Consider the following 22,555-nt stretch of genomic DNA (forward strand, 5'->3'; position numbering starts at 1 on the left):
AAGCCAACTTTTGAGCTCAGGAGCATTTTGTGCCATTTATGGTGAATCAGCTTGGCAGTATTAGAATGTGTGAACTGGGTTGTACTGCAGTGGCTAAGGTGCAGTTTTCTGGTGAGACTCCTCAAGCTAAACATGATAATATGTAGACTTTTTTATTTTGTAAGGGATAAAACTTTCAAAAATATTTGAAAATGTTCATCGCAGCACTGTTTATAATAGTCGGGACATGGAAGCAACCTAGATGTCCATCAGCAGAGGAATGGATAAGAAAGCTGTGGTATATATACACAATGGAGTGTTACTCAGCCATTAAAAAGAATACATTTGAATCAGTTCTAATGAGGTGGATGAAACTGGAGCCTATTATACAAAGTGAAGTAAGCCAGAAAGAAAAACACCAATACAGTATACTAATGCGTATATGTGGAATTTAGAAACATGGTAATGATAACCCTGTATGTGAGACAGCAAAAGAGATACAGATGTATAGAACAGTCTTTTGGACTCTGTGGGAGAGGGAGAGGGTGGGATGATTTGGGAGAATGGCATTGAAACATGTATAATATCATATAAGAAATGAATCGCCAGTCTAGGTTCGATGCAGGATGCTTGGGGCTGGTGCACTGGGATGACCCAGAGGGATGGTGTAGGGGGGCGAGGAGGTGGGAGGGGGGTTCGGGATTAGGAACACGTGTACACTCGTGCAGACTCATGTTGATGTGTGGCAAAACCAATACAATATTGTAAAGTAAAAAAATAATAATGAGAATAAAAAGAAAAAAATTCAAAAATAATACCAACACAGGTTTTTGTGGTTGTATTTACTCTAGTAAGCTATTAATAACACTTTGTACTACTATACTCTATATGTTAGTTTTAACTCATGACTTTCTGTGCTCAGTCACTTCAGTTGTCTCCGACTCTTTGCAAATCTAAGGACCATAAATCACCAGGCTCCTCGGTCCATGGGATTCTCCAGGCAAGAATACTGGAGTGGGTTGCCATTTCCTCCTCCAGGGGATCCTCCTGACCCAGGGATCAAACCAGGGTTTCTTATGTCTTCGGCACTGGCAGGCTGGTTCTTTACCACTAGTGGCACCTGGGAAGTCTGTTTAATGTGTATAATAAATAATTTGTCTTTTCTTTATGAGATATTTATTTTGAAATAGGGAAGAAATCAGAAGCTCTTTCTAGAATACTTCTAAACTTTTAATATTATTAATTACATCTGTTTATGAAGCACTTTGGAGAAGGGAACAGCAGTCCACTCCAGTATTCTTGCCTGGAGAATCCCATGGACAAGTCGCAAAGAGCTGAACACAACTGAGCGACTAATGCATGCATGAAGCACTTAGACTGTCCTTCATAAGAACATAGTGGTAAAGAATCTTTCTGCCAATGCAGGAGATGCAAGAGACGTGAGTTTGCTCTCTCAGTTGGGAGGATCCCCTGGAGAAGAAAGTGGCAACCCACTCCAGTATTCTTGCCTGGGAAATTCTGTGGACAGAGGAACCTAATGGGCTACAGTTCTTGGGATCACAGAGTCAGACACGACTGAGCACATCTCCATGCGTGTTGTGTTATTAACAGCAAAGTGAATTTACAGGGCCCATGCTTAACATACATATATTGGAGAGTTGTGAGTATAGTGAACCTGAAGTCTACTACTCTTCCTGATTATTGGCTTTCTTTTATAGTTCTCCATCTTCATTAAGCAGTTTTGTAAAAGGAGACTTTAAACTTGTCTAGCTTGAAAGAGTCGAACACGACTGAGCGACTGAACTGAACTGAGCTTGAAATTATATAGTTATTCACATTCCGTTCTCATTTTTGTTACTTAACACGACACCTGCTGGCAGTAAGTCACATAGCAGGTAATAGGAGCAGAGAAGAGATCAGGCCCTCCTGCCCCTTGAAGTTCATGTGTGCCTGCTGAGGTCAGTTCAGTTCAGTTCAGTTCAGTCACTCATTCATGTCCGACTCTTTGCGACCCCATGGACCTCAGCACGCCAGGCGTCCCTGTCCATCACCATGTCCTGGAGTTTACTCAGACTCATGTCCGTTGAGTCAGTGATGCCATCTAACCATCTCATCCTCTGTCGGCCCCTTCTCCTCCTGCCCTCAATCTTTCCTGGCATCAGGGTCTTTTCTAATGAGTCAGCTCTTCGCATCAGGTGGCCAAAGTATTGGAGTTTCAGCTTCAACATCAGTCCTTCCAATGAATATTCAGGACTGATTTCCTTTAGGATGGACTAGTTGGATCTCCTTGCAGTCCAAGGGACTCTAAAGACCACAGTTCAAAAGCATCAGTTCTTTGGCGCTCAGCTTTCTTTATAGTCCAACTCTCACATCCATACAGGACTACTGGAAAAACCATTGCCTTGACAAGATAGACCTTTGTTGGCAAAGTAATGCTAAAGTAGTAGGGCCAAAAATAAAATGTTCCTGACGTATTTCCAAAGGGTCATATTTGAAACAGAGACACAGCAGTCAGTTTTCCAGTGACACATTACAAAGACTAGGGGACCTGAGTCTGTGAGATCCACTTTGACATTAACTTGGCTATGCAACTTTCTGAATACCTCTTATTGTCTCTGAAGCTGGGGTTCTTTATCTTTCCTAAGGGAGTAGTGAATGATACCTGTCCCACCTACTTTTTAAAGGATGACCTTACATGGAATGCAAAATGGTAACATAAAAGGATTGTAGAAAGTAACATAATATTCAAGGGTAAGGTAATTGCTTGCTGGTCACTTTCTTTTTTTCTAAATATTGAAATTTTTCAGGACTCAGTTCTAGGTATTCTTCTTGTATTCCATTTTTGGGAAATCTCTTACATTCCCATGGTTTCAGTTAATATGTACCTTTCATACAGAACCATCTTTTGAGTTCCAAGTATTTGTGCAGCTCTCAAACTCTACTGGGCCCAGTCTCAGTTTGACATTGCATTTAAAGAAATACTGTCCAGCAACTAAAAGTAATTAAATTGTAATACTACTTTTTACTCAAGTCTCCAAGAATATAATAGCATGGAGGGTATAATTCAATATTTCAAAAAATGTTTTATCCACCCCCATCTCTACCCCCAGTCAAACCTCAATTAGTCCCTATGTTATGTGCTCCCAGTTTTCCATACTGACCCTGAGACTCACAGCTCCTTGCAGACTTTTTCTCATTTGATCTTCTCGCAAACCATGTTTGGCCCATGTTTTCTTCTCTGTCCCTTTTTGCCTGCCATGATAACAGCCCAAGAACTAGGCTGGCAAAGACCAAATTCTCCCTTGAAGATGAGAGAGGAAGGAAAGGTTAGTTAGTTTGGCAAAGACTCTTATTTGAGTAGGCAAAAAGAGGAGGCTGGGAACATTTACATGTAAATAACCTGTATTTCCAGCACACTTATAGAATGTTTTACTTGTTCTTTACTTGTTTATTTCACAGAACACCTCTGATTCAGCCTGTCTAAAACTTGACCTTATCGTCCATACAAATTTGCTTCTCCTCTAATACCCTTATCTTCATATTAAGTGTCCATCATGCTCGTAGTTGCTTATTTTGAACATCTGAACATCATTCTCAAATTCTTCCTCTCCTCATCCTTCACAGTTCCATTCACATTCCCTTCATCCTAGATACTGAATATATCCTTCTAGAATCTCCATTTTACCCAATCTCTACTTCTGCCACTGAACTCCTTGTTTCCCTGCAATCTGTTTTCCACATTCCAACCAGGAAGATCATTTTAAAACATGCATTCAGTTATGCCTTTTCCTCCGTTACACTGTTCAAAGGCTTTTGAGTACCAAGCCTTTAATATGGTCTCTGCTTCCTAGGTGGCTCAGTGGTAAAGAAGCCACCTGTAATGCAGGAGATTCGCGTTTGATTTCTGGGTTGGGAAGATCCCCTGGGGGAAGAGATGGCAAACTCATTAACAGGGTGCATCTCTTCCTGCCTCAAAGCCTTTGTCTAAGCTGGGTCTGGATGTCTAAAGTATCTTTCACCTTCCTCACCCTCTACCCCACTCACCAACCTCCTCATCCAAGATTTCTCTGACTTCTCAGGCAGGGCCCAATCCCTTTGCTATAGATTCTGGTTCTACTCAGGTTTGATCTCTGGATCTGGAAGAGCTTCTGGAGTAGAAAATGGCAACCTATTCCAGTATTCTTGCCTGGAAAATTCCATGGACAGAGGAGCCCAGCTTGCTATAGTCCATGGTTGCAAAGGGTTGGACATGACTGAGCACAGACACACACACTTGTTCCCCGTGTTTTTCCTGTGATGAGACCCATTGCACTTGAAATCTATTTACTTGTTCTAACACATTTGCCCAGTAAGCCTTCGCATGAAGTCAGAAGGCATGTCTCTCTCCTGTAGCACTTCTTCCACTGTGCTAACCACAGTACGCAGCTCAGATCGAGTATTCATTGTACACTTGTTGATTAAAGGATACTTCTTCCATGATTTGGGCTTTGTCTGCCTCTCATCTCTGTACATATTGTGCTTTACACTCCGTTTATCCCTGAGAAAACCTCATGTGGTTCCCCAATTTTTAGGCTCATGCTCTTCTCTCTCAAATGTTTCCTAAGTTAGATGAAAGCCAATTTAGAGTAGTCTGTGCTATTAAATTGATTAGCAGTCAGATGGAAACTTTCAGCAGTTTAGGTGATGATTTAATTATAATAGCTATTCTTACTTTGTCTGCTATTATATACTTATTATTTTGTGGAACTCATAAAATAGTATGATTCTTTTCACTGTAGCCATATATTAACAAATACTCCAGAAGCAAATAACATTGGTTGAAACTACAGAGTATATAGTTCTGAGACTTAATGTTCTGACTTGTGTGCAAATTCAATAAATATTTACCAGTAGTTTTCAACAATACAGTGAATATATTCTAGAAGTAGATATATGTACTATTTAAGTCTTGTTGATTATGCTACCTTTGAACAATGCAAATAAATATATAGCAAAACATATTTAAAATAGATAAGATTGGAGATGATTGTGGTGTCAGGAAGGAATTTAACTCACAAAATAAATAACCATGAAGTCCAAAACACTTGGTCAAGTGAGCCTCACTGACTTCCCACATAATACGGGAGATAAAAGATGGCTATGTGATTTATAATGCCCATAAGGAAACACAAATCACTTATTGAGAAGCATAACTGTTGCAACTACTGAAACTAGAGAGAAATTCCTCCTGTTGTCAGAAGGTGGTAAATGGCACCTTTTCAGCCCTTGTACAGAAAGCATGTGTGTGTGCTCAGTCACTTAGGCATGTCCAGCTTTTTACCATTTCATGGGCTGTAGCCCGATAGTCGTCTTTGTCCCCAAAAGCACAGCAACAGGTTTCTTAGTGCTGTTACTTTCAACTGCAGCAGGCTATTTTTTGGCATTACAAAGATCAATTCATTAAAAACAACTCTACATGGGTCTATTATGCAACCCATTGATGTTATGGTGTCATCTGGTCATTGATTTATATTGTCTACAGTATAAAGAGATTAAATTATGTGAGATAATCCTGCTTAATTGCTTTCACTATGCTTTTGGTGAGTATTGATTAGATGTTAGATTTTGGTTAAATAACCAGACATATCGGGAAGTGCCCCTGGGAAGCGAACTAGCTATGGCCAGCAGGACCAAGATTTTATTTTAAGAAATAATTTGAGATTGTTTTAAAGTTGTATGCCATAGTACTGTAGTTTTTAAACACGTGGTGTTTTAAAACATCAGGGTCACCTGGAGGACTTTTAAAAGACAGGCTCATCTCCCACCTCTGTAGTTTTCTACTGAATAGGCTTAGGGTGGCTGAGGTGAATGTATCCTTTTTTTTTTTTTTTTAAAGAAAGCCGCACTAGTGATTCTAGTGCAGTTTGAGAATTGCTGCCATAGATTATACTGTATTAATTTTATATAGAAAAAACTTTAAAGCAAATATAACCAAATACATGTTTTCCCCAAATCATCTATTTTATGGTTAAGATCATCTGTTTTTGAATACTGTAAATTCCCAAATTATTATCCATTGCAGGCTCTTTCTGAAATGTACATCTAGCCAATTGAGTAAGGTGATCTAATGTATGGACATCTAATTAGGAAAGAAATTAAGAGTTTTGTTGTTTCTATAACTTTGAATAGTTAATGTGTATTTGGGGATAATTTTTTATTCTCACCATTGCCTGATTACATTTCCATATGGACTAATGATATTTCAATGATTATATTCTATCTAGAGAGCATTTTCCTATTTTTAGTCTTCATAAATTTTTAAAGGATACTTAAACATGCTTTCTAAAGTTATCTGAGATCTCTAGGATTACATTCATTTGTGGACTTTCAAGTGATAATATGAAAAATGATATTTATAGATTGGTATTTAACATGTCTTTACTTATATTCAGTAGTTACTAGTTATAAACAAAATATTTAAATATGTGGTAAACCTTTGTTTAAAATAGAAAACTAAGCCCCCATACATGTGTGTGTATATGTCTCAGTCTGTCTTAACACCTATGACAGCAGAAATCTTGAGTGATGTCTGACGTTTACTTTTAATTCTTTCTTTACAGGCATTGCTTCTATGACGGTGCCAGTGTACATTGCTGAGGTCTCACCCCCCAATTTAAGAGGTCGATTAGTCACCATTAATACGCTCTTCATCACAGGAGGGCAGTTCTTTGCAAGTGTTGTGGATGGAGCCTTCAGTTATCTTCAGAAAGATGGATGGAGGTCTGTAATCATTCTTACATTTAATTTTCAAGTAAATTATGACTTTAGGGGATAGCAGAAAAATTGAGAAATGATGGGGAAAAAAAACATAACTAGATATTTTGAATCATTACAGCTAACTCATATGTGATGGTATTCAGCAAAATTAAGTGGACCAGAAGGTGATATTTATTTTAATAATAGACAAGGAACCTATCATTAAGAATTGATATTTATAGGATTTTTTAGCATTTAGGTGACATTTTTCACACTGTGTATGGTATTTTGCAATGTTTGTTTAAAATGAATGTAACAATAAATATGCATGGAGTTTTTCAATTTTACCAGTGATTGACAACCTATTTATGAACTGCAGATATAACTAATGTCCTTTTTGGATTTAGGAAGCTACATTCTGATCTGAAAGAGAATTCAGTCTTTTTCTGTAAAACAATCTCATGTTAAAACTTAAGATATTATGGGCTTGATATTTGATATACTTCATGGTATTCAAAAAAACAGATTCATGTAACTCTTCCAGTGGTTTAATTTTTAATAAAATTTCACTATACTCTGTATAGGTGCTGGAGATAAAATATTCCACAAGAAAGAATCTGGTGCATATTTTCATCATGCTTAAAGTATTGAAATTAACTCTTAACAGCTGAAGAAAAATGGTTTACTGCTATGTGGATATAGGGAATTAAACTTATATATGTAAGCGGCACAATAAATCGGAGTCATTAAAGACTTAGACTGATGAAGTTTTATTAAAAGTTATGTGAAGAAACTCACAGAAGTCAGTGAGGGCCTATGTTTGTCAGAAACAAATAAAGAGAGGGCACATTTCTTTAAAGCGTTAACTCTGTCTGCCGATGCTAAGAAGCCACTTTCTACCTCTGAAGGAATGAATGTCTGACAAAGTGAAAGATTACTGAAAATTGAAGAAGCAAGAAATTCCTCTTTCTTTTCTTCTCTGTAGAAGAACAGAAAGAGGGAGATGATAAGTTGTTACCAGCATCAGTTCAATTCATTTCAGTTGCTCAGTCCTGTCCGACTCTTTGCGACCCCATGAACTGCAGCAATCCAGGCTTCCCTGTCCTTCACCAATTCCCGGAGCTTGCTCAAACTTATGTCCATCGAATTGGTGATGCCATCCAATCATCTCATCCTCTGTCATCCCCTTCTCCTCCTGCCTTCAATCTTTCCCAGTATCTGGGTCTTTTCTAATCAGTTGACTCTTCGCATAAGGTGGCCAAAGTATTGGAGCTTCAGCTTCAGCATTAGTCCTTCTGGTGAATATTCAGGACTGATTTCCTTTAGGATTGACTGGTTTGGTCTCCTTGCAGTCCAAGGACTCTCAAGAATCTTCTCCAGCACCACATTCTGAAAGCATCAATTCTTCAGTGCTCAGCCTTCTTTATGGTCCAACTCTCACATCCATACAGGACTACTGGAAAAACCATAGCTGTGACTACCTGGACTTTTGTCGGTAAAGTGATGTATCTGCCTTTTAATACCTGTCTAGGCTTGTCACAACTTTCCTTCCAAGGAGCAAGTGTCTTTTAATTTCTAGCTTCCCGTCAATGTCCGCTGTGGTTTTGGAGCCCAAGAAAAGAAAATCTGCCACTGCTTACACTTTTTTCTCTTCCTGTTTGTCATGAAGTGATGGTACTGGATGCCATGATGTGAAATTTTTTCAATGTTGAGTTTCAAGCCAGCATTTTCACTCTCCTTGTTCACCTTCATCAAGAGGCTCTTGAGTTCCTCTTCACTTTCTCCTATTAGAGTGGTATCATCTACATATCTGAGGCTGTTGATATTTCTCCCAGCAATCTTGATTCTAGCTCATATTTCATCCAGCCAAATCCAGTGAAATCCAGTGCATTGCACATAATGTGCTCTGCATAAAACTTAAACAAGCAGAGTGACTATATAACCTTGTCATACTCCTTTTCCAATTTCAGACCAGTCTGTTGTTCCATGTCTGGTTCTGTTACTTCTTGATCCACATCCAGGTTTCTCAGGAGATAGATCAGGTGGTCTGGTACTTATGTCTCTTTAAGAATTTTCTAGTTTGTTGTGATGCATATGGTGAAAGGTTTTGGCTTACTCAATGAAGCAGAAGTAGATGTTTTTCTGGAACTCTCTTGCATTCTCCATCATCCAACTAATGTTGCCAATTTGATCTCTGGTTCCTCTGCCTCTTTGAAACCCAGCTTGTACATCTGGAAATTCTCCATTCACATACTGTTGAAGTCTAGCTTAAAGGATTTTGAACATAACCTTGCTAGCATGTGAAATGAGTGTAGTTTTTCAGTAGTTTGAACATCCTTTGGCATTGCCCTTCTTGGAATTGGAATGAAAATTGGCCTCTTTCAGTCCTGTGGCCATTGCTGAGTTTTCCCAAATTTGTTGGCCTGTTGAATGCAGCACTTTAAGAGCATCATCTTTTAGGATTTGAAATAGCTCAACTGAAATTCTATCACCTCCATTAGCTTTGTTTTTAATAATTCTTCCTAACACCTCTTGAATTTATACTCCAAGATGTTTGGCTCTAGATGAGTGACCACACCATTGTGGTTATCCAGATCATTGAGAGCTTTTTTTGTATAGTTCTTCTGTGAATTCTTGCTTCTTCTTCTTAATCTCTTCTGCTTCTGTTAGGTCATTAGCATTTCTGTCCTTTTTCATGCCCATCCTATATAAAACGTTCATTTGATAGCTTCAGTTTTCTTGAAAAGACCTCTAGTCTTACCAATTGTTTTGTTTTCCTCTGTTTTTTTTTTTTTTCATTGTTCAATTAAAAAGGCCTTCTTATCTTTCTTTGCTCTTCTCTAGACCTCTACCTTCAGTTGGATATATCTTTCCCTTTCTCCCTTGCCTTTTGCTTATATTCGTTCCTCAACTTATATGTATAGCCTCCTTAGACATCCTCTTTGCCTTCTTGCAATTCTTTTTCTTTATTTGGGATGGCTTTTTTCACTGCCTCCTGTGCAATGTTTCGAACCTCAGTTCCTAGTTCTGCAAAATTTATCTCCCAGATCTAATCCCTTGAATCTATTTGTCACCTCTACTGTATAATCATAAGGAATTTGATTTAGGTCATACCTGAATGGCCTAGTGGTTTTCCCTATTTTCTTTAACTTGAGCCTGAATTTTGCAGTAAGGAGCTGATGATTTGAAGCACAGTCAGCTCCAGGTCTTGTTTTTGCAGACTGAATAGAGCTTTTCCATCTTGGGCTTGCAAAGAACATAATCAATCTGATTTTGGTATTGACCATCCAAAATCAAAGTCCATGTGCAGAGTCCCATTTGGTATAGACTCTACACATGGACATACATGGTGATATCCATGTATAGAGTCATCTCTTGGTTTGTTGGAAAAGGCTGTTCATTGTGACCAACATGTTCTCTTGACAAAGCTCTCTTGTCCTTTTCACTGCTTCATTTGTAGTCCATGGCAAAAGCTGCTTATTATTTTGGGTATCTCTTGACTTCGTACTTTTGTATTCCAATCCCCTGTGATGGAAAGGACATCTTTTTCTTAGTTCTAGAAGGTGTTGACTTGTGGATCACAATAAACTGTCAAAATCCTGAAAGAGATGGGAATACCAGACCACCTGACCTGCCTCTTGAGAAACCTATATGCAGGTCAGGAAGCAACAGCTAGAACTGGACATGGAACAACAGACTGGTTCCAAATAGGAAAAGGAGTACGTCCGGGCTGTATATTGTCACCCTGCTTATTTTACTTATATGCAGAGTACATCATGAGAAATGTTGGGCTGGAAGAAGCAGAAGCTGGAATCAAGATTGCCAGGAGAAATATCAATAACCTCAGATATGCAGATGACACCACCCTTATTGCAGAAAGTGAAGAGGAACTAAAAAGCCTCTTGATGAAAGTGAAAGAGAAGAGTTAAAAAGTTGGTTTAAAGCTCAACATTCAGGAAACGAAGATCATGGCATCTGGTCCCATCACTTCATGGGAAATACATGGGGAAACAGTGGAAACCATATCTGACTTTATTTTGGGAGGGCTCCAAAATCACTGCAGATGGTGACTGCAGCCATGAAATTAAAAGACGCTTACTCCTTGGAAGGAAAGTTATGACCAATCTAGATAACATATTGAAAAGGAGAGACATTACTTTGCCAACAAAGGTCCATCTAGTCAAGGCTATGGTTTTCCTGTGGTCATGTATGGATGGGAGAGTTGGTCTGTGAAGAAAGCTGAGCTCCAAAGAATTGATGCTTTTGAATTGTGGTGTTGGAGTAGACTCTTGAGAGTCCCTTGGACTGCAAGGAGATCCACCTAGTCCATTCTGAAGGAGATCAGCCCTGGGATTTCTTTGGAAGGAATGATGCTAAGGCTGAAACTCCAGTACTGTGGCCACCTCATGCGAAGAGTTGACTCATTGGAAAAGACTCTGATGCTGGGAGGGATTGGGGGCAGGAGGAAAAGGGGACAATAGAGGATGAGATGGCTGGATGGTATCACTAACTCGATGGACGTGAGTCTGAGTGAACTCCGGGAGTTGGTGATGGACAGGGAGATCTGGCGTGCTACAATTCATGGGGTCGCAAAGAGTCGGACATGACTGAGCGACTGAACTGAACTGAACTGAGAAGGGGTTTTAGATCATCATACAACTTGTCAGCTTCAGCTTCATCAGTATCAGTGCTTGGGGTATAGACTTGAATTACTGTAATGTTGCATGGTTTGCCCTGGAAACGAACCTTGATTATTCTGTTGTTTTTGAGATTGCAGTCTTATGATGGCCAAGAGGCTTGTGTGACTCAGGAAAGCTATGATCCATGCCATGCATGGATGCCAAAAACAGATGGATCATAGGGAAGAGTTCTGACAAAACATGGTCTGCTGAAGAAGGAAATGGCAACTGGCTTAAGTATTTTTGCCTGAAGAACTCCATCGACAATATGAAAAGCCGAGCCCTCCAGGTCAGAATGTGTCCAATATGTAATTGGAGAAGGACCATTATTAATAGTAACAGCTCCATAAAAAATGAAGTGTTTGGGCCAACATGGAAATGATGCTCAGCTGTGGATGTTTCTGGTGGTGAAAGTAAAGTCTGATGCTGTAAAGAACAATATTCCATAGGAACCTGGAATGTTAAGTCTGTGGATCAAGGTAAATTGAACATGTCAAGCAGAAGATGGTAGAAGTGGATATCAGCATCTTAGGAGTCAGTGAACTAAAATGGATGGGAATGAGCCAGTTTAATTCAGATGACCATTATATCTACTACTGTAGGCAGGTATCCCTTAGAAGAAATGGAGTTGCCCTCATAGTCAACAAGTGTCTGAAATGCTGTACTTGGGTGCAGTCTTGAAAATGACAGAATGATCTCGGTTTGTTTCCAAGCAAACCATTCGACATGGTTATTAGATGACATAAATTAGAGCCTGTTTTTTTCACTTGATATCTACCCACCTTTTCCCTCATTCAGCTTCTGAGAATTTATTAGCTAAAATGTGATTACTGATCATTTTTACATAACAATCAAATTAAGATACACAGAAGTTGAAACTGACTGAGAAACTTCTAAGATGTTTTTGTTGAAAAGCTAAATCACGTTATCTTGCCTGATGGGTCAGTGCTTCTGTTCTCTTATTGTTTAGATGTAAATTGCTTTCTGCTGAACTGTTGGAAGATGAACTTGTCTAGAATTACCAGCAGAAGATCGACCAGTAGAAGACTGATAGTTTTCTAGCCAGTAGAATATTCGGCAGTAGAAGACTGATATTTTTCTAACACTGTAGTGTTATCATACATTCTATACTGGGAAGAATACCATTGGGTTCCATGAGGAAAGGGGAAATAGGTTTTTGAAAGTATCAATAAAGATTCAGTCTTTTAAAATAGATTTATTGAAATATAATTAGTAAACCATTCCATTCACCTGGAAAATCCCATGGACAGAAGAATCTGGCGGGCTGCAGTCCATGGATCTCAAAAGGTTGAACGGGACTTTGTGACTAAACAACAATAACAATGGGATAGATCACATATTAGGTAGCCATTCATTTGTTGATGGACATTTGATTGATTTCGACTTTTTGGCTATTAAAAATGATGCTGCTATGAATATCTGTGTACAGGTTGCAGGATAGAGATATATTTTCAATTTCTCAAGTGTATACCTAGGAGTAGACTTGCTAGGTCATATGGTAACTATGTTTACCTTTGGAGGAACTGGAAGACTATCCTCCACAGTGTCTACTCTATTTCACATTCCCATAATGCAGTGTGTGAGAGTTCCAGTTTTTCCATATCCTAATAAATGTTTATTATCTTTCTTTCTCCATGGTAGTCGTCTCAGTGTTTATGAAGTGGCATCTTGTGACTTTGATTTGCATTTCCCTGAAGACTGATAATTCTATGAAAGATTTTATTTTTGTATCTGATATCATTTCAGTTCATTTCATTTGCTCAGTTGTGACCGACTCTTTGCAACCCCATGAATTACAGCACACCAGGCCTCCCTGTCCATCACCATCTCCTGGAGTTCACACAGACTCACGTCCATTGAGTCCGTGATGCCATCCAGCCATCTCATCCTCAGTCGTCCCCTTCTCCTCCTGCCCCCAATCTCTCCCAGCATCAGAGTCTTTTCCAATGAGTCAACTCTTTGCATGAGGTGGCCAAAGTACTGGAGCTTCAGCTTTAGCATCATTCCTTCCAAAGAGATCCCAGGGTTGATCTTCAGAATGGACTGGTTGGATATCCCTGCAGTCCAAGGGACATTCAAGAGTCTTCTCCAAAACCACAGTTCAAATGCATCAATTCTTCAGCGCTCAGCCTTCTTCACAGTCCAACTCTCACATCCATACATGACCACAGGAAAAACCATAGCCTTGACTAGACGGACCTTAGTCGGCAAAGTAATGTCTCTGCTTTTGAATATGCTATCTAGGTTGGTCATAACTTTTCTTCCAAGGAGTAAGTGTCTTTTAATTTCATGGCTGCAGTCGCCATCTGCAGTGATTTTGGAGCCCCCAAAAATAAAGTCTGACACTGTTTCTACTGTTTCCCCATCTATTTCCCATGAAGTGATGGGACCAGATGCCATCTTATAAAGATGACAGAGTTATTTTGGTAGTTAACACCCGTGATAGGAAGTTTTATCACTCTTTGCCATTTTCTGTGCTAATACTTTTAAATTGTGCTTATTGAGCATGATGAGATTTAGTCACTACCCTCAAGCAAAGAAAGGTTTTCTGTTTTAATTGTTGAGTTAAAGTTTGGCACTCTATAAACATATAGAAAAGTGCCTCTTGAGAATCCTGTATGCAGGTCAGGAAGCAACAGCTAGAACTGGACATGGAACAACAGACTGGTTCCAAATAGGAAAAGGAGTACGTCAAGGCTGTATATTGTCACCCTGCTTATTTAACTTCTATGCAGAGTACATCATGAGAAACGCTGGACTGGAAGAAACACAAGCTGGAATCAAGATTGTTGGGAGAAATATCCATAACCTCAGATATGCAGAGGACACCACCCTTATGGCAGAAAGTGAAGAGGAGCTAAAAAGCCTCTTGATGAAAGTGAAAGAGGAGAGCGAAAAATTGGCTTAAAGCTCAACATTCAGGAAACGAAGATCATGGCATCTGGTCCCAATTCACTTTCTGCCACCACCAGAATTGGTCTAAAATACTTATCTGGACCTGCGACTGCTTCAAAGATTCCCCATTTGTTACAGAAAGAAATTAGGCTATTGATCACAGCTTGTAGTCTTTTTTGTTATCCAATCAATATCTGTTTTCCTAGATTTTTTAGGTTATTGTTATCACCTTCCCTCCTTCTTTATACAATATAGGTTTATGCCTATAAACTCTATACATCAGTCACATCTTGTTTTTCATGTTTGTTTTTTCCTTCTGCTCACTTTGCCTTGATTAGTCTTTCTACCCTTTCCTGCTTTACCAGTTCAATTCTTGTTCCTCCTTTAAATCTTTTTTTTTAATATCATGTGAATCTGTTTTTGTCCCTTTGTCCTTTCATAATGCTTTGTATGTGGCTTCACTTTTATACTGATTGTACTATTTTGAACCATTTGCTTATTCTGTTTATTTATTTCACTTTGAAGCTTTTTAATATCATTGACCTTGTACTCATTTTTTGGTCTAGAAAAGGGCCTGAAACATAATAATTGCTCAGTAAGTGTTTATTGAACTAAGGTAAAATTGACTGGGCTCCAGGGAATAGACTCTTAACCAAACTAAAGAGATATTGATTATAAAGCCAGGTGCCAATTCATTAATTTCCTTGGGGAATAGATACCCTTTGCAGATAGCTGGAAAGCAAGATTATTAATCATAAGCATTTCTTATTGAGCATAAAATAAGAGAAAGAAAAGTGGTTTCTGAGCCTCTGAGACTTTACCTCCCTCAAAATAATATGCCTGTCTGCATTCCAGAACATTCTTTGTTCTTCTCTATTGGACAGAGCTGATTTTCAAATTAGTGTTCCTCTATTTACAAATACATAAATCATCATGTGATTTATATTAAAAATAATGGTATACCTAAAGAAGGGCTAAATTCTTCTCCTTTATATTGGCTTTTACTTATTCTCCAATTTATTTATTTTTATATTACAGTTATCTTATTTCACCTCAGTAGACTATATAAAACTGTTTGCAAAGTATCCAGGTGTGCTGGGTATTTTGGTATGTTTCATCATTCATATGATGTTCTTTTATTTTCCTTTTCTTTTTTCAGCTGTAGAAGGAAAATTTGAGGTAATAAAGGCGATGAATAAAAGCACAAAGTATTAGTGCTGCTGCTGCTGCTACTGCTAGTCGCTTCAGCCGTGTCTGACTCTGTGTGACCCCATAGATGGCAGCCCACCAGGTTCCCCCGTCCCTGGGATTCTCCATGCAAGAACACTGGAGTGGGTTGCCATTTCCTTCTCCAGTGCATGAAAGTGAAAAGTGAAAGTGAAGTCGCTCAGTCGTGTCCGACTCTTAGTGACCCCATGGACTGCAGCCTACGAGGCTCCTCTGTCCATGGGATTAGTTACATCTATACAAGATTTTTTTTCTGGAGAATGACAAGGCTGATTCATGGACAACGTGAGACTTATGCTGAGCTTTGAAGAATTGGTAGGATTCACGGGGACTGAAGAAAAGGAAATGGAGAAGGAAATGGCAACCCACTCCAGTACTCTTGCCTGGAAAATCCTGTGGATGGAGGAGCCTGGTAGGCTACAGTCCATGGGGTCACAAAGAGTCGGACACAACTGAGTGACTTCACTTTATGGGGACTGAGGTGAAAATGGCAGAATGTGGGATGGATGAAGGCAGCATCGGGAGGCTTTAAATTGAAGTGATAATGTACACAGTAGATTGGTGCCAGATTGTAGAGGTCTGTGAATTCTGGGCTGGAGGTTTTGTGTTTGTGCGTGTGCTGTTGTGTCCGACTCTTTGTGACCCCATGGACTGCTGCCCACCAGGCTCTTCCGTCCATGGAATTTTCCAAGCAAGAATCCTGGAGGAAGTTGCCTCCTCTTACAAGCAAAGGGAAGCTAATACTTTTTAAGCAAATCATGGCATAAAGTGAGTCAATGACTAAGATAACTGTGATGTCCAGAATTTATGGAACTCTGGCTCTTGGATAGGTTTAGGGAACCTGTTGAATACTGCCAGAATATTGATGTGAGGTATTGACATGATACTCTTGGAGACATTGGTTAGTATGGAAATCATTCAGTCATTCAAAAAAATATTTGGTACCTACTATATACTTCTGTTGAACTTGGCACTAGAGATAGAAAGAGCAATAAGTAATGTAACTGTCCTAGTTAGGGGGTTTGGGATGGTCATGAACACAATACTATATTTAAAATGAACAACCAATAAGGACCTATTTTATAGCACACAGAATTCTGCTCAGTGTTATTTGGCAGCCTGGATAGGAGGAGGTTTTGGGAGAGAACGGATATGTGTGTATGTACGTCTGAGTCCCTTTGCTGTTCCCCTGAAACTATCACAACATTGTTGCTGCTCCTGCTGCTGCTGCTGCTAAGTCGCTTCAGTCGTGTCTGACTCTGTGCGACCCCGTAGATGGCAGCCCACCAGGCTCCCCCATCCCTGGGATTCTCTAAGCAAGGATACTGGAGTGGGTTGCCATTTCCTTCTCCAATGCATGAAAGTGAAAAGTGAAAGTGAAGTCGCTCAGTCGTGTCCAACTCTTAGCGACCCCATGGACTGCAGCCTACCAGGCTCCTCCATCCATGGGATTTTCCAGGCAAGAGTACTGGAATGGGGTGCCATACCCAATACAAAATAAAAAGTTAAAAAAAATACCCAAAACAAAACAGAAATGTACCTGCCCTTAATCAATCAAGCACCTCACATGCTAGTGAAGGAGAGACTTTAAATTGACATGATAAGTAAATCATAGTGTTATGGGAACTGTCAAGGGGAAAGAATACCTTAACAGTAGAATGATATGTGGGCTGAGTCTTTTATGAATAGAAGAGTTCCAGAGAGAATGAGGGAGAAGGAAACTCTGCGTAAAATCTAATTTCTAAAGGCCCTGTAGTATGAAAGAGCCAATCATGTTTGGGCATTTCAGAATGGCTAGTGGGAGGCCCATGATTACTATTTGGGTATTTGAAAGTGAAGTGGGAAGGCTAGTTTTCCCACATTCCCACTTCTAAGTATGAATAGAACCTTGAATCCATTGTGCTCTATTTAACAGTAGCGTTGTTTGAGTTCACTTTGATTATTGAGAGTCTTAGAAAATAATTTTTTTAAAACCAGCATTACTTTAGATGAAATAAATTTATGAGGTTCTCTCCCTCATAATATTTTATAATTTAAAAACCATGTCCATAAGATAATTTTCAGAATCATATTTAAAAGAGGATGATATTGTTAAGCACATATATTTGGAGAGAGAACTCTTATAAATTACAACATTGGCCATTTTAAGATAGATGAATTTGGTTAACAGCCTGTTTACAAGAGAATATCTTAATATTAAAGATATTTGTAATTATATTATTGACAGAATTCAGACCGAAGATGTGTGACATAAAGGTAGCAGAGTATAGACTTGAGACTTGCTTTAACAGTACATGGATTGCTTTATCTAAGCACTAACATCCTCATTTAGCAAATGCTTCAGCAATTGTTCAATGTTATTGTGAGAATCAAATGAGTTAATAGTGAAGAACATACTAACTCTTCAATGTTCATAAGTTTGTTTGCTGTTGTCTACCCCCAAAATCTTAGACTGAGTCTCTATCTTGCATAAAGCTAGCAGTAAAAACCACATTCAACTATCTGAAATTTCCAGGTAAAAAGTTAATATAGTTTGCTAATGAGACTAATTTGCATAACAAGGAAAGTTATGACCAATCTAGACAGCATATTAAAAAGCAGAGACATTACTTTGCCAACAAAGTTCCGACTAGTCAAGGCTATAGTTCTTCCAGTGGTCACGTATGGATGTGAGAGTTGGACTATAAAGAAAGGTGAGCACCGAAGAATTGATGCTTTTGAACTGTGGTGCTGGAGAAGACTCTTGAAAGTCCCTTGGACTGCAAGGAGATCCAACCAGTCCATCCTAAAGGAAATCAGTCCTGAATGTTCACTGGAAGGACTGATTTTGAAGCTGAAACTCCAATACTTTGGCCACCTGATGTGAAGAGCTGACTCATTTGAAAAGACCCTGATTCCCAGAAAGACTGAGGGCAGGAGGAGAAGGGGACGACAGAGGATGAGATGGTTGGATGGCATCACCAACTCAATGGACATGGGTTTGGGTGGACTCTGGGACTTGGTGATGGACAGGGAGGACTGGTGTGCTGCTGTTCATGGGGTCACATAGAATCGGACACAACTGAGCGACTGAACTGAACTGAACTGAACTTCCACTGAAGATAACCATTATAAGTCGGAGACAGAATTAAAAAAAAAAAAAAGAAAACTGTTTAAAGCACTGGAGAGTTCTGAAGTGACATTTGTGAGCCCATGGACTGAGTTCTGTCCATGGATAAGAATACTGGAGTTGCCATTTCTTTCTCCATGGGATCTTCTGCAAGGCATTGCAGGTAGATTCACCTTTGACTACTTTCATGATACTGAGTGAGAAACTGTAGTATTGTCCTGTCTAGCAGTCCTGAGTCTGACTGTATTGTGAATATTGCCCCATGGACTGTAGCCTACCAGGCTCCTCTGTCTATGGAATTTTCTAGGCAAGAACACTGGTTGCCATTTCCTTCTCCAGGGCATCTTCCCAACCCAGGAATCGAACCCAGGTCTCCTGCATTGTAGGCAGATGCTTTTACCATCTGAGCCATCAGGGATTAATTAATTATCATATTCAAATTAATATGAATATTAATTTGCTACAAATACTTCATAGATACCTGAACTATGAATATTACAAGGGAGATTCCATGGAGCCTGCAGAAAACAATAGTTAAAAGATGGTGAAAGATGAGAGAGATTTTATTTCCTGCCCATAGGAGGAAGGACATATTTGGAATTTGAAACCTACCAGGTTAGAAGGGACAACACCTTGAGTTTTCCATTGAAATCCTAGAAGCACCATACCTTAGGTGTAAAGCTTTGTTGTTTGCTTAAGGAATATCTCCTAAGAACAAGCCAAAACTGAAAGCAGATTTATACTGACCAAGTGTAAAACCAAGCCTCCACAGATACAAGGTACCTAATAAAAAAAGTCAGTATTCTTCAGAAGAGAACAAGATCTGGAGTCTTCAGAGTTTATCCACAATTTTCAAAACACAATAAAAATTGTTAGATGTGCAGATAAACAGAAAGTGTGACCCTTAATTGAAAAAACAAAAATGGTCAAGGTAGACAGACCCCAAGATTATGCTTATAAAACATTTTCAGATAATCTAAAATTAGGAAGGTCTGTTCACACTAGACCTCCTGCATTATAAGAAATGCTAAGGAAATTTTTCAGAGAAGGGAAATGACATTAGGTGAAACTCCCCTATAGGAGGGAGATAGAATAGTGGCTATCATAAGAGGCCAAAAACTTTGTTATTTTCATCTCTCAAATTCTTTGAAAGATATGATTGTTTATATGTATTGTACAATTTGTAATGTATGTAAATTATAAAGTATATGGTGACAACAGCAAAATAATTGGGCCCAGTAAACGGAATTATGCACATTTGTGAAGAGTTACAATATTATCTCTAGGTAGAATGATAAATTAAGATGCATGTTTCATCCTGAAAAGAACCACTGGAATAGATTACGAAGTTATAGCTAAGGAGTCATTATAAGCATTAAAATAAAATTATTTAAAATATTTGTATAATCTGAACAAAGTCAAGAAAAAAATACATAGCTGATGGGATAAATAGAAAGCAGATAGCAAAATGGTGAACTTAAAATCCAATTACAGCAACAGTTACATTAAATGTAAAAAATTATCATTTTGTATAAAAAGCATGACACAGGTTTATGTTGTCCAAAAGAGATACACTTTAAATAAAATGGCATAGACAGGTTAAAAGTGAAAGGAGGACAAAAGACAGACTGTGCAAACTGTAAGTATAAGAAAGCTCGTGTGGCTATAGTCATAAACACACAAAGTAGACTTTGAGATGTGGTATTACCAGAGATTATTTAGATTGCATAATGCTAAAAGAGTCAATTCATCAGAATTAAAAATGATAAAGAACGTATCGTACAACATTGCGAATGTACTCAATGCTACAGATCTATACACTTAAATATGATTAAAATGGGAAATTTTATTTTGTATATTTTATCACCATTTAAGGGCTTCCCTAGTGACTCAGTGGTAAAGAATCTGCCTGCCAATGCAGGAGACACGGGTTTGATCCCTGGATCTGGAAGATCTCCTGGAGAAGGAAATGGCAACCCACTCCAGTGTTCTTGCCTGGGAAATCCCATGGACAAAAGAGTCTATTGGGCTATGGCCCGTGGGGTCACAGAAGAGTCGGACACAACTGACTGATGACAACAACAACAAACAAGATTTTAAAATCATAGAACTAAAGGAAGAAGTAGACAAACTCAGGCTCATATTTGGAGAATTTTTAACTCTTTTAGCAACTGATAGGGCAACTAGACAAAAATTAAGTTTATAAAAATACTAGAAAACACTCTTAACTGCCTAACCATAGTTGACATTTGTAGATGGCCGTACCTGACAGCTGCAATGTACACATTCTTTTTCAAATTTATATCAGACATTCTGTGAAATTGACCATATGTTGAATCATAAAATAAAAGTACAGTTCAGTTCAGTTGCTCAGTCATGTCTGACTCTTTGCAACCCCATGAGTCGCAGCACACCAGGCCTCCCTGTCCATCACCAACTCCAGAGTTCACTCAAACTCACATCCATTGAGTCGGTGATGCCATCCAGCCATCTCATCCTGGGTCGTCCCCTTCTCCTCCTGTCCCCAATCCCTCCCAGCATCAGAGTCTTTTCCAATGAGTCAACTCTTCGCATGAGGTGCCCAAAGTACTGGAATTTCAGCTTTAGCAGCAGTCCTTCCAGTGAACACCCAGGACTGATCTTCTTTAGAATGGACTGGTTGGATCTCCTTGCAGTCCAGGGGACTCTCAAGAGTCTTCTCCAACACCACAGCTTAAAAGCATCAATTCTTCATCCCTCAGCTTTCTTCACAGTCCAACTCTCACATCCATACATGACCACAGGAAAAACTATAGCCTTGACTAGACGGACCTTTGTTGGCAAAGTAATGTCTCTGCTTTTGAATATGCTATCTAGTTTGGTCATAACTTTCCTTCCAAGGAGTAAGCGTCTTTTAATTTCATGGTTGCAATCACCATCTGCAGTGATTTTGGAGCCCCCCAAAATAAAGTCTGACACTGTTTCCACTGTTTCCCCCTCTATTTCCCATGAAGTGATGGGACCAGATGCCATGATCTTGGTTTGTTTAAAGCTCAACATTCAGAAAATAAAAGTTAATAAATTTTAAACGTGACTTTTAGAGTGTGTTCTCTAACTATTGCAGAATTAAATTAGACATCAATAAAATAACAAGAAAAGGTTCAACTATTTGTAAATTAAAGCAACATGTTCTAAATAACTCAGGAGACATCAGAAGGAAAATGAGAAAATAATTTTGAGTTCAAAGGAAATAAAATATATCAAAATTTGTTGAATACAGTTTCCACTCTGCTTCAGTTCAGTGCAGTTCAGTCGATCAGTTATGTCCGACTCTTTGCGACCCCATGAATCGCAGCATGCCAGGCCTCCCTGTCCATCACCAACTCCTGGAGTTCACTCAGACTCACGTCCATCGAGTCTGTGATGCCATCCAGCCATCTCATCCTGGGTTGTGCCTTCTCCTCCTGCCCCTAATCTCTCCCAGCATCAGAGTCTTTTCCAATGAGTCAACTCTTCTCATGAGGCGTCCAAAGTACTGGAGCTTCAGCTTTAGCATCATTCCTTCCAAAGAAGTCCCAGGGTTGATCTCCTTCAGAATGGACTGGTTTGATCTCCTTGCAGTCCAAGGGATCTTTAAGAGTCTTCTCCAACACCACGGTTCAAAAGCATCAATTCTTTGGCACTCAGCTTTCTTCACAGTCCAACTCTCACATCCATACATGACCACAGGAAAAACCATAGCCTTGACTAGGCGGACCTTAGTCGGCAAAGTAATGTCTCTGCTTTTGAATATACTATCTAGGTTGGTCATAATTTTTCTTCCAAGGCATAAGCGTCTTTTAATTTCATGGCTGCAGTCACCATCTGCAGTGATTTTGGAGCCCCAAAAAATAATGTCTGACACTCTGCGTACAGCATAATATATATAGCT

The 22,555-nt window shown here is 39.1% G+C and overlaps 1 protein-coding gene across 1 annotated transcript in view; it reads left to right on the forward strand.

Annotated features, from left to right (window-relative positions):
• The window catches only part of SLC2A13 (solute carrier family 2 member 13), a 515,613-nt gene that overhangs the window by 84,512 nt on the left and 408,546 nt on the right, over positions 1-22,555 (forward strand). The window contains exon 2 of the mRNA XM_027967447.2: positions 6,579-6,738. Coding sequence (XP_027823248.2) covers positions 6,579-6,738 — 160 coding nt within the window. The remainder of the gene's footprint in view (positions 1-6,578; positions 6,739-22,555) is intronic.

The sequence above is a fragment of the Ovis aries genome, chromosome 3 (assembly GCF_016772045.2).
Source record: "Ovis aries strain OAR_USU_Benz2616 breed Rambouillet chromosome 3, ARS-UI_Ramb_v3.0, whole genome shotgun sequence".
NCBI lineage: Eukaryota > Metazoa > Chordata > Mammalia > Artiodactyla > Bovidae > Ovis > Ovis aries.